The sequence below is a fragment of the Lupinus angustifolius genome, chromosome LG02 (genome assembly GCF_001865875.1).
Source record: "Lupinus angustifolius cultivar Tanjil chromosome LG02, LupAngTanjil_v1.0, whole genome shotgun sequence".
In the NCBI taxonomy this organism is placed as follows: Eukaryota; Viridiplantae; Streptophyta; class Magnoliopsida; order Fabales; family Fabaceae; genus Lupinus; species Lupinus angustifolius.
The window spans coordinates 16911389-16929657 of NC_032010.1; the positions used below are offsets into that span (position 1 = coordinate 16911389).

The 18269-nt window shown below is 33.4% G+C and overlaps 1 protein-coding gene across 1 annotated transcript; it reads right to left on the bottom strand.

Moving 5' to 3' along the window:
• LOC109327481 (uncharacterized mitochondrial protein AtMg00810-like) lies at positions 12104-12538 on the bottom strand. Its single transcript, XM_019560646.1, has one exon. It carries the CDS (start codon positions 12536-12538, stop codon positions 12104-12106), a length of 435 nt encoding a protein of 144 aa, XP_019416191.1.

The following is an 18269-nucleotide window of genomic DNA, read 5'->3' on the forward strand; positions in this document are numbered from 1 at the left end:
TCTATACATGAACATGTTCTTCTATAGGAGGGGATGTCAATGAGCCATCTAACTCTTTTTTTGGGTCCAGAGTATTCATATACTTAAAATTTTCAATACAAAACATATCAATTAAAGAACAACTAATACAAAATATAATAAGAATGAGCATAACTTAATATATTGAAATCACACCTTAGGAGGATCTACAACCACAAGGTCTATTGGACAAGCCACATAAGTGTCTACAGCGCCTCCCGTTATATAGGTATCTTTATTGAGAGGAATTGGCAGCAATGCATCACTATCAATTGCAACGTGAATCCTAACTTTCACATTATTGTGGGACATAGGTGCATTATGCAACATGATATTTGGTAAGTTGTGCACTTTACCAATATCCACAAATCTCTTAGATGAGATATCCAGATATAAGTTGCAAATATTGATTCCCTAAATATTAGTTAAAACATATAAGTTTACGACTATAATTAAACTAAAGGGCAAGTAAATGAAAACTACTCAATTAAATTACCTCATGAATGTTGTGAGTAGCTTGCGTGCAACTCTGCTAGGACCACAACCTTGTTGATGCCCCTTAGAGTCCTTCTTTTTTTAATGAACTTTCCAATTCATTGAAGTATTGCATGAGGGTATTCAACCGGTTTTGCATATGAGACAAGTAGGCTTTAGTTGCACGCTTTTGAGAGGGTAAATAGTGTTGCTTGCTAACCCCAAATCCAACATGCTAGATACAACAAGAGTACTCAGGTAGTCCTAGTGCCTTATCAAGTACCTCCTAACTATCTAATGTATGTATCTCTCATTCCTTTTCTTGTAGGGAAACCAGACATATCAAGAAAACACATAATGTTAATTAATCACATTGATAAGTAAAGTGTTGGATAACAAGGGCTTATAGGGGGGTGAATAGGTGTAGCGAAACATAATTCTTGTTTTTCTGGTTAATGAGAAGTTCTGAAAAATCTCACAGCTTAATTGATAAATATCAGCCCTAATCGATTATTATCAGCTGCACTTGATCGATTAACATCATGTTGAATCAGTTAACCTATATCTTGGTTTTCTTTGCACAAAAATAATACAAAGATCTATCCAATCTTAGATGCAATTTACCCAATGAATTTATGTCTATATGATTACAGATTCAGAACATGCAATAAAGTTAGTAAGCAAAGTAATCTAAGTATTAAAATAGTAGATAAACTGAAATCTAAAGATATAAGGGATAGAGAAAATGAAGACGATGATCTTTTATCCTGGTTTGTTTACAAGTTCACTTGTAAACTACATTCATGTCTCCCCTTCTCATATTGGGAGATTTTTCTTCACTATAGGAACAAATGTTTACAAATACACTTCCAATTACAAGAGTCCTTTCTTGGCCCTAGAGTTTCCTATGGTTTGACCTTCACACTCACTTCTAATGGATACTCAACACCACTTCTAACGGTATCAGGTCCGACCACTCCTAAACTCCCAACCAAGACTCTTGCACAAGTGAATATAACACCTAACTTCAACTAGGATTTCCCAAATCATATTCTCTCCAACAAGATGATTCAAACACACCTTAGATTATATAAGATAATCTTCAAGAAAATATTTACAAGTGATGTGCACCTAATTGTGCTAATGAAGATGAAAACCTTTCAACATAGTAACAATTTTTGTCTCAGAGAATTTGAAAATTGAGTTCTAAAACTTTATCAAGATGTTATGAGCACATGGGAAAAAGATAAGCTTTTATACAATTTTTTTCCTATTGGATTTAATCGATTAACACACTTCTTAATTGATTATCGAGCCTATGAAATCCAAGATTTCATCTACTATAACACCCACTCAATCGATTAACCCATTGCTTAATTGATTAGTAGGTTCTCATATTGATTTAAACGATTGACACAAGTTGTAATCAACTAACTATGTTGAAAAACATTTCTTTGATGCATGATGAACCTTCTACATAATGTGTATATATATGATGCATGATTTTGAAAGATGTAAGCTATAAACCAAGTTTAGTGCACAAAAATATTGTTACCATATGTAAATGCATGAGCATATTAATCATGTATGAATGTATGCAAGTCTCTTTTTAGGTTGATTAAATTTTAGGATTGTGAGACTTCTATTCAAGGTTCACCTAGCCTAGACTATACCCAATCAATCATCTTAAGACTCTAGAAATATAAAAAACTTAAACCTAAGTCTTCTTGGTTGAACTTGAGCCTTGACTTTGTTGTTTGTTGAGTTGTCCTTATCTTCAAGCTTGTCTATTATCCTTGTCTTCATCAAAATATTATGATGATGCATACTTTCAATCTCATAAAGTATGGAAATCAAGTTTAAATGATAAGCTCTTACAATATGGTTTGCCACTTCTTGAACATTTTTATTATCAATGCCACCGTCCTTATTCTTATGGGCATCCACCCATAGAACATCAAGGTCTACTGACAATGCATTCGAAGGTGTATCATTTTGTTCTAGATGCCAAAACATATCCAATAATAATGTAATTAGATATGGATACAAAAATATAACCAATATTGTACTTACAAATTAATTATACTTACAATTTTTTCTACGATTCCTCTATACCCCGCTCGAGAAGCTCGATATGAATACAAAGGTTTAGATGTCCTCTTGCGGGTTTCATCACTACATTATTAAAAAAAAACAAGATTAACATCAATATATATAAAGACATAGGTATACAGTCAATATAAAGAATATGACTTTACCAAGAAAGACTCGTCTTGTATGCTTCTAGTGACAAAAGCCTTCCATTGATCCTCTTAAATGATTTGTTGCTTATTTGGTTAGAGGTTAGAGGTTGACTTTGCCATCCGCATCTTTGATATACTTGTTGGCATCGGTTCTGAATTGTCGCAGAACCTTGTCGACAAATTTAATATTGTAATCCTTATGTTCCTCGCCAACATCAAAAGTTGACTGAAAACATATAAATACATCATGTAAATACAATGCATGGAGCCAAAAAATACATTGCATGAAAACACATAAATACATTGCATGAAAACAAATAAATACATTCCATGAAAACACATAAATACATTACATGAAAACACATAAACGCAAACACGTAAATAGAAACTTACTGTTATATCATTCTAAGAGTTCCATGTTATCAACATATTTTGTCTAACCACAACTCCAATGTAACTTACCAAGGTGGTGCCACCCTTCGTGTGTAATAGTTGGCCTTTTATGTTCCTTTAACCGATAACTTCATATTCTTACTCCTAGCACAAATGACTTTCTTCAAGGAAGTCATTCCACGTGAAGTACATTTTTGACTTTGTGGGGTAGCATCATCACTAGTGTGAGAATCCATTGTTGAAGTTTTTTTTGAGTGAATGAGAGTCATCTGAGTTAATGAGGTTTTCTGAGTATATGGCAGTTTCTACTTGAACAGGTTTGAGAGTGTATAGGGAAGTGAATCAGGTTTTGAGTTTTAAACACTCGTAAAATTTAATAGCGCTCGTTGTAGAAAGCGTTGTAACAACGCTTGCTTCAAAGAATGTTGTTGATTCTCTTCCACATTTTATTTAACAGAGTTGTGCTAACAAGCGATGTTGAATAATCGTTATCAAATGTGAATTCTAGTGTAGTGAAAACAAAGATCGATAATGCAGGGTTAGCTTTTTAGGCTAGTAGCTTATAGAATGAAAATACTGCCTTTATCACTTCAATGCATGCAATTGAGCAAACAACAACAATCACAATCAAGTGAAGTTATGTAGTGCATAAAAACATGAATGAAATCATACAAAGAGAAAAATAAATGGCATAATGTGGCCATTCAAGCATTAGGCCAAAAATCTCAAAGGATAATGAATCCAACAAATCAATTCTCAAAGCAATCAATATTGGAATGAAAATGCAAGCACCTTTACCAATTAGTTTTTCAACATTCATCTAGAATGAATGATTTTTGCTCAAAACTCATTACCCCTAAACTAAGATTCCCACCCTACACTTAAACCACACATTGTCCTTAATGTGATGTACAAATCAATAAGTAATATAGACAAGTGTAATAAAAGAGAAAGGATAAAAGAAACCTTAATCATAGAAGGGTTATGTCGTGGGGGTAGAAATGATCCTCCAAAGTTACCTCGTCTATTGTCATCACTAAATTTTCATAGAAAAATTTGAGGTGATGCCCTTTTACCTTGAAGCACTGATCACTTCCTTCCTTCCTAATGTCTACAACACCATGTGGGAAAACACAAGTAATAACAAAAGGAACTTCCCATCAACAACTAAGTTTACCGGACATACGCTTGAGGCATGAGTTAAAGAGCAGAACTTTTTGACCCATAAAAAATCTTATTCCTAAGAATGGTCTTATCAAAAAAAAATTTATTCTCTTTGTAAAGCTTTGCATTCTCATAAGAGTCTAACCAAAACTCTTCTAGCTCTTGCAACCCACACTTCCTTTTCATTCCCACCTCTTTAATAGATAAGTTGCAACACTTTTCCGCCCAATAAGAGTGGTGCTTAATCTCCACTAGAAGGTGGCATGCTCTATAAAAGGGGACATGCCAATGGGAGATTTTTATGTTGTCCTATAGGCCCGAAGAGCATCATCAGGACGCTTGGCCTAGTCTTTGCAGTTAGGTTGCACCATTTCTTCCAAAATATACATAATCTCCCTATTGGATACTTCAGCTTGTGAATCTGTTTGAGGATGATATGTTGTAGAAACTTTATGCACTAACCTTAACGCAATTAATTTTTGGTTGGAAGACCGACTCTATGATTTAGGAAGAGGCGAACTCGATTTTGACTTCTCATTGCACCAAGTCGATCTGTAATGAAACAGTACCTTCGCTAAGAACATAAACTTTTATACCCTTTAACAAATGTATTTATTAAAACCAAATTAATTTATTTTTTACTTTTGTGTTTACAAGTGATTATCTTGATCATACGTATCCCTATGTGTAATATGGAAATCAAGACTATGTAGCACTATGTTAAAAAATGATTAACTCGATTTGTTTGATTTTAAATAACTTTATCAATTTTTATCCATTTCATGAAAAGTGAAGCACCATAAACTAATATCTGCACTACATCTGATCTCATAGAGATCTTTGAAAAATAGTTATAAGTTTATCGTCTTCAAGACATGTAGAGCAGAAGAAACTAATGTTCGCACCACATCCAATCCTAAAGAGATATGTAAAATGTGATTAATATTTTATCATTTTTGAGACATATAAAACAAAAGAAACTAATGCACGCACCACATTAAATCTCAAAGAAATATTTGAAATATAGTTATAACTTTATTGTTTTCAAGACAAATGAAGCAAAAAAAACTATTGTCCATACTACATCAAATCTTAGAGATATTTTAGATGTGATTAATATTTATCAAAAGATGATGCAGTAGAAACTAATGTCAGCACCACATCTAACCTCAAAGAGATATTTATAATATGAATAAAACTTTATCATCTTCAAGAAAGACGAGGCAATAGAAAATGATGTTTACACCACATCTAATAAGCACACCACATCTATCATAAAAATGATATTTAAAATATAGTTAAAACATTATCGTCAAGACATGTGAAGCAGCTGAAACTAATGTCTATACTAGATCAAATCTCAAAGAGATATTTAAAATGTGATTAAAATTTCATCATTTTTTATACAGATGAAGCAACATAAACTAATGTCTGCACCACATCAAATCTCAAAGAGATATTTGAAATAGATAAAATTTTAGCTTCTCCGAGAAAGCAACAAAAACTAATGTCTGCATTACATTAAATCCCAATGAGGTATTTAAAAGTATAATTAAAATTTTATTATCAATTAATGGATTAAAAGAGAAAAAAACTTATTTATAAATTTCAGATGAATTACAAAAATTGATTAACTTAATATTATTACCAGATATAAAAGGAATCTAGTCAAATAAATAAAAATTAGAAAGGATCTTGTGGTTATACATGAGGATATATATTTATCAGGCTAAGGCTATGTTTGGGAGTTATGAGGAAGAGGGAATAAGAGGGATCAAAGGGCTAGAAAGGAAGAGGAATGGAAGGGGAAAGGAAGGTAATCCTCTCCCTTATTTGGGAGTATGAAATTTAGGATGGGGAGGGTAAATTAGTGATAATGTAAGAATATTTTTTTTACTTTTCCTTTAAAAATGTAATTAAAAATGAGAAATGAACAATAATATATAATTATATAATTTTTCTAAAAACATTTAGGTATTTTGAATTTTGTCTCTAGAAAAACCCCAAATTGGGGGAACTATAAAAATAGACAAATGGAAGGTTTTAGAGGGCTTGAGAAACCCTCCAAAACCTTCCTCTCTCCTTCATTCAACTCCCAAAAAAGGGGGATAATTTCCAAATCTATCGCTTCCCTTCCATTCCCCTCTAAAATCGCACTCCCAAATATAGCATAAGTGTCTGGTGGCCCAAACTGTTAAAATATATGTTGTTGATGCCCATTTTTCTAGAAGCTTATAGAGTCACTTAGAAGAAACTAGAAATTGTGAAGAAGATCTTACTCCTAACCTTGACATGGTTTTGATGAAGATACTAAGATCACAAAAGAAGAAATAATAGGAAGAAGACAAAGAAGTTGAAGCTTCAAGGATTTTTTTAGACTAAGTCTTCAATATGTACTTCTATCCTTACACTCAAATTATATTTAGTAGCAATGCTCAAAGAAGTTCAAAACTATTTTCAAAATAATTGGATAACTCTTGAATTAATTTCAAAATGCTAACTAACAAGTTACTTGACCTGAGTAATATGTTACTAGATATAGATAACACGTTACCTGAATTGTGTGGCAGTTGGTAACAGGTTAGGGGAACTACGTAACATGTTACATCACTAAGAAAATAATTACAAAGCATAACTAACACCGAGTAACCGATTAATACAAGTAACAATCGATTACCTGTTTGGACAACATGTTTTGGTAATCGATTATACCTTTGATGTAATAGATTTCACAGAGCTGTTGCAACCATATATTCAGATCTGGGTGAACTGTTTTCGTCCAAACTGAATGGGTTTCATTCCAATCGTGTCCCAACTTCATAGAAGGGTATATTGGCTGATTGGAAGCCTATTTAAAGGCATTGAAACATCCAATTCCATATACAATCAATACATGAATTACACAAATTTCAACATACAATTCTCTTCACTTTTTGTTGCAACTTTTGTTCTAAACTTTGAGAATTTTTCTGAAGTTGCTTCAAGTTTAAAGTTCAATGTTTTCAATCTTAATTACTTTAAAGTGCATTGTCTACTAAGTATATTAAGAGAAAGAGGATTGCAAGTGATATCATTGTAAAATATTGTATAGGCAATCCTGCCATATTTTCATTCTTCATCTTGTTGTAAAACTTGTCATCACAAGGGTGTGGTGAGAAAGGGAAAGAGAGAACTTGGAAAGGGTGTTTTCCAAGGGTGTAAGGTACAAAGAATATCAAGGAGAGAAATTTTAATTACAACTCATAATATATAGTAAAGAAATCTCTTGTGCCGTAAGAGTATAAGACGTAGCCTTTGGTGAACAAGAACGTGAACTAGTATAAATATCGGTGTACTCTATTTTCTCTCTACTTTTACATTCTGATATCAAAGCATAAAAATTGACCATATTATCCCATCAACTAATTCACCCCCTTAGTTGCCATATAATACTTACAATTGGGACCAGAGCTTAGTTTGGGTAAGTTAGTACCAAAGATCCGAATACTTTAGATGACCTCTAGATCCTTTTTGGAAGAAGGTTCCAACATCAATCGCCTCCAAGATTTGTCGGAGAGTGTTATGATTTATGGAAAATAAGGATGAGAATCTTTATAGAATCTCGAGACCTTGATATATGGAATGCGATTGAGGAAGGACCCTATCAATCCTTTACCGTAATCACTAGAGTAAGAGAAGATAAACCAAAATCTACTTGGAATGATGAGGATAAAAAGAAAGTGCAATATGAACGAAAATCCAACAATATACTCACTTCATCCCTAGGAATAGATGAATTTTTTAGAGTGTCAAACTGCAAGTTCGCTAAGGAAATGTGGGCCACTCTAGAAACCGCACATGAGGGGACTGAAGAAGTCAAACAGTCTAGACTCAATACTCTTTCTCAAGAGTATGAAATCTTCTACATGAAATCAGGAGAGAAAATTATTGATCTCCAAAAGTGGTTTACTCACCTTACTAATTACTTGATTGCATTGGGAAAGGTGCTATCAAATAGTAATTGTGACTTGAAAGGTCTAAGATCACTAACTGTGAAACTATGATGGAAATTAAGAGGGGGGGGGGGGGGGGTGAATGAGTTGATTGAAGAAATGGTAAATTTTCAGTGATATATCAGAATGTAAAGGTAGTAGAATATTGTTGCAGAAATTAACCAAGTTAAACTCAAAATGTAAACACAAGACGAGGGAAGAAGAAGAGTACACAATAATTTTTATACTGGTTCACCTTCTTGTTCACCGAAGGCTACATCAATTACTCTTGCCACACAATAGATTTTTCCATTAGATACTTTGAGTTGCAATTACAATTTCTTTGCCCGAGACCCTTGTACCTTACACACTCACAAATATCTCACCCTTTGAAATAACATTTTCAAGTAAAGTCTTCCCCTTACCACCACACCCTTGTGATGATAAGTTTACAATATAATGAAGAATGATAATAATGGCAAGATTGTCTATACAAGATATGACAGTGCTATTACTTTCAATCCTTTGACTCTTAATATACTTAGTAAACAAATGCTCTTGAAAAGTGTTTAAGAAAACTTTAAGAACTTGCATGTTAAACAACTTCAGAAAACTTCTGAAAATTTAGAACAAAAGTTGAATTGAAAGTGCCAAGAAATGTTTAGCAAAAGTTATGAAAATTCTCAACAAATTTTTCGAGCGTTGTGTATATTGTTTTTCTTCAAATGGATGTTTCAAGACCTTTATATATGCTTCCAATTAGCCATGGTAACCTTCCAAAGGTTAGAACAAAATTGGAATGACACCCATTGAGTTTGGATTAAAACATTTCATTTCAATTTTGAAAATATGGTTTAACAATTTAGTGTAATCGGTTACATCAATGATGTAATGAATTACCAAAAGCTTATGTTTTGTAAAAGAATCAGTTACTACATTTGGGTAATTGGTTACACTGTGACAATTATTTTTGAAATTTGTTTTCTTAGTTAGGTAATCTGTGACGTAATTCCAGTCACCTGTTACCAACTGTCACACAATACTTGTAACCTGTTACTCTATTCAAGTAACTTATTACTTGGCATATAAAATATTTTTCTAAGTGTTTTCAATTTATTTCAAAAATACTTTTAACTTTCTTTGAGCATTGTTACTAAGTATACTTTGAGTATAAGGATAGAAGTACCTAAGAAGACTTAGTCTATGAATATTCCTTGAAGCTTGATCATCTTGTCTTCATAGTCTGCTTCCTTTTTCTTCGTTTTGTGATCTTGGTGTCTTCATCAAAATTGTGTCAAGGTCAGGAGCAAGATCTTCTTCACAATCTCCCCTTTTTTATGATGACAAACCAATATCCTTGGAAAGTTCATTTTTCTGATCTAGCATACTTCATAAGATATGTTTTTGAAGGTTTTGAGTATGCTCCCCCTATCTTGTAGATTCCCCTTTTGTTTTTATGTATGTGCCTGAAATAGTTATAATAGAAAAATACACAATCTAACTTTTCTCTCCCTTCTGACTTCATCAAAAATAACGAAAAGCGAAGTTTCTAGCCAAGGTCACAAGAAATAGGTATGACTTTATAAAAAGCCAAGGTCAGAATCTGATTGATCATGCATATAACAATTGATAATGTTATATAAGATGGATAAGACTTTGTAAATATAATTGCATTAAACATAAAACTCAGAAAAATAATCACATGTTAAAACAACAAAACATATAAACATAAACTATGTTCAAATTGTGACAACCATAAAATGAAATACAAATCCAAAAAGTTTAAGAACATCAACATAATATCAGCAACACTTAATCATCTACTAATCCTAGACCACTACTTTACGATTCCAGTGCAGGCTGCTCAACTTCCAAATCCATGTAATCCAAACGGTTAGAAATTGTATGAAGCTCTTCATGGACTTGTCTGTTCGAGGCATCAAGATCATCCAATATGGTAGAGATGTAGCCCCAAAGAGAAGAGAGTTCATCCATGATCATTTGGTTGGAAGGAAATGAGTCTGAGGAGGAGTATTCGGTTCGAGTAGGCGGATGAGAAGAAGGGGTTTCAAAAGGAGTACCCTGAGTCTCTCCATCATGTTTGTAGATAATGCATGCTGTGTCTCTAAAGAAACCCATTTTATGGACAAAATCCACATCAATTCTAATTTCTCGCGCATGGAGAGGAAATTTAGACTCTCCAAAAAAAGATACACCAAAGTGCTCTAATATAGCAGTGATGATGATTGCATAAGGCAAGGGTCGAAAATCATCTCTAAAGGTCCATATTTGCCTCATCATCATATGAATCTAGTTATTGGAATATTATGCTTAATATCATACATTAGTTGTAACTCCATGTCGCTAATTTGCGAATGGTTTGAAAATTTTCGAATTACAACATAACTCAGAAAATAATGAATCCAACGATCGTTTAGGTTTAAATTACCTGCAGTAAGGATATTTCGGTTTTTGACTGAATCATCGGAACCTTTTGCTTATGCAATTCTAATTCCACTTTTGAAAATATGCACATAGATTGGTAGAATTACTATTTTGTCATACCCTTCTATACCACTTTGGAATCCTTACTCTACTATCATCCATGTAAAAGGTAAGTCACTACAAATAGAACTCAAGGTGTTGTAGTCTATGTTAATATCTTTGCCTTTGACAAATGAAAATATCTTATTCTTCCTAAAACGAAGATTATAGTAAAATACTTTATTCAACTCAGGATAGTAAGCACATTGCATTCCGCAGAAATCAAAAAGTTTTTGTTGCTTAAGAAGGGTATGGAATAGAAAACCATCATCCTCAAAATCTGATAACATACTATATTTTGGAGCAAAGATGGGTCTTTGATGGAAATTCTGCTTGAAGACCTTTCGTTGTTCCTAGTTCTCTAGAAGTCGCACCAAATCCAATGTATTAACTCCAGATGAAGTATTGGTGTGAGGCTTCTTGGTCTTGGAGAAAGATGCCATGAAAATGAAGTTTTGAGAAAAACTAGGTTTTGAAGGGATGAGATTTGGGGTTTTTTTTTTTTTTGGCCACTAAACACAAAAATGAAGGTTTCAAAGTGTTTAGAATTGAGAATGTGATATAAATTGACCAAAAAATCACCCAAAATGGTTATGAAATGATGTTTTTCGAGAGAGAGGAGGTTACATGGTTATTGGAGGTTTGATAATGGAGAAGATGAAGTTGAAAAGAGGGAAAAAGCCTTTTATACCATGTAGTGTAATCTATTACTATGATTAGGGTAATCAGTTACATCAAGTACAATTGCCCTATTTTCAAACTTTCAAACAGTGTAATCGATTACATCTCTAGAGTAATCGGTTACTCAAACCTACTGCCCAAATAATTAATCGGTTACACCAATAGTGTATTTGGTTACTGAGTATGCAAAAATGGATTTTATGCATTTTTAAGCAAAAGTAGGCATGTTATACATATAATGAAGCACATATAATAATTCATAAACATGTTTAAGACAAGTATGCTTAATCAAGAATATCTAATTCATGTCTAATTTATAAAATGAGTCTTTAACCAAAGGTTTAGTGAAAATATCAGCTAATTGATTATGAGTATCAACAAATTCCAAGAGTACATCTTTCTTTTGGACATGGTCCCCAAGGAAGTGATGTCTTATATGAATATGTTTGGTTTGGGAATGCATAACTGGATTCTTTGTGAAATTTATAGCACTAGTATTATCACATCTCAAGGGAATGCATCATAAGTGCAATCCATTGTCTCGTAATTGTTGCTTGAGCCACAATACTTGGGCACAACAACTACCTGCTACTATATATTATGCCTCTACAATACTTAAGCAACATAGGCTTGATTCTTACAAGACCATGAGACTAGAGCATTTCCAAGGATATGAAAAGTACAACTTGTACTTTTTCTCTCAGTTTTGCATCCAGAAAAATCAGAATCCGAGTATCCCACCAAGTCACATAGACTTCCTTTTAGATACCACAGTCCTACATCAACAATGACTTCAAGATATTTCATTATCCTTTTTACGACAACTAGATGTGACTCTTTGGGTTTTGATTGATATCGAGCACATAAACAAATACTAAACATGATATCACGTCTAATTGTGGTAAGATAAAGAAGGGAACCAATTATACCTTGATACATAGAGATGTCAATACACTTTCCATTCTCATCAACATCTATGTATGTTCTAGAGCCCATAGGAGTGGCAATTGCTTTGCAGTCATCCATTTCAAATCGTTTCAACAAATCCATGCAGTATTTAGATTGACTAACAAATATACCATCCCTGAGTTGTTTGATTTTATGTCCAAGAAAGTAATTTAACTTTCCCATCATGGACATCTCAAACTCCCCTTGCATCATTTTACCAAACTTGTAACACAAAAGATCATTTATAGAACCGAAAATAATATCATCGACATAGATGAACAAGTGAAGTATGATGATTGATTTTCTTAATAAATAGTATAGTGTCAACCTTTCCTTTGGTAAATCCTTATTAATATAAAAAACGTGTTAGAAGAACATACCAGGCACAAGGAGCTAGCTTTAAGCCATAAATAGCTTTCTTTAGTTTATAAACATAAGAGGGATATTTGTAATCTTCGAAACCTGGAGGTTGTTCAACATACACCTCTTCTTGTATATAACCGTTTAGAAAAGTACTCTTTACGTCCATTTGATATAACTGAAACTCCAATGAACATGCATATGCTAGCAATAATCTAATAGCTTCAAATCTAGCAACATAAGTGAAGGTTTCGTCAAAGTCTATACCTTCTTCGATTTATTTTGAGAGACCTAACGAGTGCCTATAACCTGCCTATCTTTAGGTCTAGGAACAAGTTCCCAAAACCCGGATTCTCTAAAATAGATTTAACTCTTCTTGCATCACAAGAATCCAATTCACATCCTCAATTTCATCATCAATTTTGGATGGTTCTATTTAAGAAACAAAGGCCATGTTAAGACAAGCATCGCTTAACTTCAGTCGAGCCGAAACTCCCTTACTTATATCACTAATGATGTTATCTATAGGGTGATCACGATGAGTTCTCCATTCTTTAGGTAAACAGAATGAATATGCTCATAATGTGAAGGTATAGTATCATCTACTTCAAGTGCTCTATGTTGGTTGTAACTTCAGAAATGGATGAGTTAGGCAAATCATCATCATCAACATTAGACTTATCTTCCAAAGAGGAATTAGTCTCATCAAAAGTTTAATGAATGGAATATTCCATGACTAACGTTCTCTTATTAAAAATTCTAAAAGCTTTTCTTGTAAGAGAGTAGCCAAGGAAAATTCCTTCATCTGCTTATGCATTAAACTTGCCTAGGTTATCCTTACCATTGTTAACTACAGAACATTTACAATCGAACACATGCAAGTGAGAGATATTTGGTTTTCTACCTTTGAAGAGTTCATAGGGGGTTTTCTTTAGAATTGGTCTTATGAGAACTCGGTTAGATGTATAACAACCAGTAGTGACATCATCTGCCCACAAGTACTTTGGCATATTTGTCTAATTCAACATAGTACGCGCTAGTTCTTCTAAAGACCTATTCTTTCTCTCTATAACACCATTTTTTATGGTGTTCTAGGAGCTGAGAAATTGTCACTGATACTGAGATCATCATAATATTCTTTAAAAGAAGCATTTAGAAATTCTCCCCCTTGGTCACTTCTAGTAGCAGCGATTTTCAAGGACTTTTCATTTTGTACACTCTTAGCATATTTGCTAAAGGCATTGAACACCTCATTCTTGTGTATCAAGAATAGAGTCCAAGTATATCTTGAGAAATCATCCACTATCACAAGAGCATAGTAGTTACCACCAAAATATTTGGCCTGAGAAAGGCCAAATAAGTCCATATGTAATAATTGCAATGGTCTATTAGAAGAAACTATATACTTTGGCTTGAAATAATTTTTTGTTTGCTTACCCTTTTGACAAGCACTACATAGTTTGTCTTTAAAAAAATTCATGTTAGGTAAGCCCACAATTAAACCTTTCTTAATCAGTTTATTCAAATGTTCCATATGAATGTCATCAATTCTCCTATGTCATAGCCATGCATCATGATCATTTATAACTAAACACTTAATGGGAAGATAAGAATTATTTAATGAAATCATATAAATATTATTAATTATCATACCAATAAGTTTAGAGTTATTTTATACCTTGATTTCAATGATGCACTTGTTGGGGTAGAATGCTACATGGAAACCTTTATCACAAAGTTGACTTATACTTTGAAGATTATGCTTGAGTCCCTCAACATATAAAACTCCTTCAATTGTAGTAGAAGGTGACTTCTCGACTCTACCAACTCCAAGAATTCTTCTTTTGTTGTTGTCACCAATATGTGACATATCCTTTGCCCTTGGAGTAAGGACAAAGAACTTGCCTTTATTCCTAAATCACAGGTGACTCTCAAATATTCCTACAAAGAAATTCACGTGATATTAGGTATCCAACAATTTTTGGGTCCTAGGGCGTTAGTACCTTTCTCAACCCATTTATAATTTCCTAAGGATACACCCTGTTTTCTAATTATGCAAGTGTTTCGTATATGCCCATAGTGATTACTGCAAATAGGTTGGTGCATATGTATCCTTGTTTTTAATTTGAAACATGATGAGTATGGATACCTTGTTTTTGAAATTTAATTTTTTTAGACTCTTCCTTTTTCTTATTTGAAGAAGTTTTAGAAAAACGAGACCTCTACGGTCGCTGGAGTGTCTATGTATTTACAAGATGTTATCCAAGTTTATATTACTCTTGATTAAACTTTTGAGATCAAGACTCAAAGTAAAAACTTTGTTTTCAAAAGTGCACAATTTGGACAAGAAGAAGAAGAAAGTTTGTTACAAAATGTGTCAATCTCAATCTCTTGTTTTAAGTAAAGTTTGGTGAATTTGACATATTCACTATGCAATTCATTAAATGCATTTTGTAGTTCAGAAAATGATGGCTTGTCTAAAGGTTCAGTTTTACCTACTTCTTCATCATCAGAATGATGAGATGCCATTAGGGAATGATGAGCTTGCTTTTCATTTTCTGGTTCTGTAGTTGAACTTGTGTCATTGTCTTCTTAAGCAATGTTTGCCTGTCTTCCGGTCCTCTTTGCTGATTTGGCTTTGGGAAGATTCTTCTTAAAAATAGGATTGTCCATCTTCACGTGGCTAGATTTTCCACATTCAAAACAATTAAAGTTTTGATTTCAAGTGGATGCTTCATTGATCTTCCTTTCTTGTCCAGCCTTGATTCCTTTATTTCCCCAACATGCTCATATCTTCCATGTCCCCCTTTTCTGATTCATTTGCCAAGGATTCATACATTTCTACTTTTGATTTAAGATAAATACTATTTCTCTTCTTCTCTTGTTTTTCATGTTGTTCAAGTTGGCTTAGTTCCAACTCATGTTCTTGCAATTTTCCAAAGAGAGCAGCCAAAGACATCTTTGATAGACTTTTCTTTTTAGAAATGGCTGTCACCTTGGGATGCCATTGTCTTGTAAGTGATCTTAGTACTTTCAGGTTCAAATCACTATTTGGTAGTACCTTACCAAGTGCAATCAAATGATTTGTGAGATGTGTAAATCTCTTTTGGATATCAAGTATTTTCTCTCCAAGCTTCGTGCGAAACATTTCATAATCTTGGGAGAGAGTATTAAGTCTAGACCTCTTCATTTCTTCAGTTCCCTCATGAGTAGTTTCTAACGTATCCCGTATCTCCTTGGCAGATTTGCAATTTGATACTCTAAAAAATTCGTCTATACGTAGGGCTGAAGTAAGGATATTTTTGACTTTGAGATCATATTGCACTTTCTTTTTATTTTCATCATTCCAAGAGGATTTTGGCTTAACTTTCCTTAAAATATTGACAATAGTGAAGGGTTCACATGGTTCTTCCTCAATTGCATTCCGTATGTCAAGGTCTTGAGACTCTATAAAAAATCTCATCCTAATTTTCCAAAAGTCATAGCGTTGTCCAACAAAGCTTGGAGGGTGATTGATGTTGGAACCTTCTCCCAAAAATGACATGGAGGCCATCTATGAACTTAGGATCGGATTGGAAGTACATTACCGAAAATAAGCTGTACTTCCAAATGTGAAAGTAAGATGACAACTAAGAGGGGGTGGGGGTGAATTAGTTGAGGGGGAAAATGGTCAACTTTTCTGTGATATATCATAATGTAAAAACAACAGCATATTGTTGCAAAAAATTACCAAGTTAAACTGAAAATGTAAACACAAGAAGAGGGTAGAAGAAGAGTACACAAAGATTTTTATATTGGTTCACCTTCTTGTCCATTGAAGAAGGCTACATCAAGTACTCTTGCCACACAAGAGATTTTTCAACTAGATACTTTGAGTTGCAATCACAACTTATCTCCCTAAGACCCTTGTACCTTACATACTCACAAATATCTCCCCTTGGAAAACTACCTTTCCAAGTAAACGCTTCCCCTTACCACATCTCCCTTATGATGACAAGTTTACAATACAATGAAGAATGATAATAATGGCAGGATTGTCTATACAAGATATGATAGTGCTAGAACTCGCAATCCTTTGACTCTTAATTTACATAGTAAACAAATGCTCTTGAAAAGCGTTTAAGAAAACTTTAAGACCTTGCACTTTAAAACACTTCATAAAACTTCTGAAAATTTAGAACAAATGTTGAATTGTATGTGCTAAGAATTGTTTACCAAAACTTATGAAAATTCTCAGCAAACATTTCAAGTCTTGTGTATATTGTGTGTCTTCAAATGGATATTTCAAGGCCTTTAAATAGGCTTCCAATCAGCCACGATACCCTTCCAAAGGTTGGGACACGATTGGAGTAAAACCCATTTAGTTTGGATGAACTCCAATCAAGGATGTTATCGATTACCAAAAGCTTCTGTTTTCCAAAATAATCGGTTACCGCATTTGGGTAATCAATTACATTGTGACAGTTATTTTTGAAAAGTTTTTTCTTAGTTAGGTAACCTGATACATTATCCCAGTAACTTGTAACCTGTTACTCTGATCAAGTAACCCATTAATTGGCATATAAAATATTTTTCTAAAAGTTTTCAATTCTTTTCAAAAATACTTTTAACTTTCTTTGAGCATTGTGACTAACTATCATCCTTTTGTGATGATGATGTCTTCATCAAAGTCGCGCCAAGGTCAGGAGCAAGATCTTCTTCACACTAAATAGACAATGGCAACCCAAGGTGACAACCATTTCTGAAAAGAAAAGTTTATCAAAAATGTCTTTGGCTGCACTTTTTGGTAAATTGCAGGAACATGAGTTGGAATTAAGTCAACTTGAGCTACATGAAGAATAGGAAAAGAAGAGGAAACATATTTCTCTTAAAACAAAGGCTGAAGTATATGAGTCTTCAGTAGATGAATCAGAAAAAGAAGATATGGAAGATATGAGCATGTTGGTGAAGAAATTTAGCATGTTTCTAAAAGGAAACAAAGGTGTCAAAGCTGGACAATCAATAAAATTCAGCAAGAGCAATGAAGCTTCCAGTTCAAATCAAAATTTCAATTGTTTTGAATGTGAAAAACCTGGTCACATGAAGATGGGCTGTCCAACACTTAAGAAAAATCCTTTCAAAGAAAAACCTGAAAAGAGGATTGATAGACGGGCCTATATTGCATGGGAGGACAATGACACAAGTTCCACTTCATAAACAGAAAATGAAGAGCATGCTCAACTATCATTACTGGCATCTCATCAGTCTGATGATAAAGAGGAATATTTGGGAGCTGCTAGTGATTTATGGTATTTGGATAGCGGCTGCTCAAAACATACCACGAGTGACAAAGGAAAGTTCTTAGCCCTTATTTGATAAGTGCCAAAAATACCTAATTTTCATACACTTTTCATGGCACTTATCCTTGGATAAAATGAGAAAACCAACTTAATTCAACACTTTTTGGATAAAATATCACAATCTTGTATATATG

Coding starts and splice junctions, on each gene's coding strand:
- LOC109327481 (XM_019560646.1), bottom strand. CDS start 12,538: ATGGATTTGTTGAAACGATTTGAAATGGATGACTGCAAAGCAATTGCC.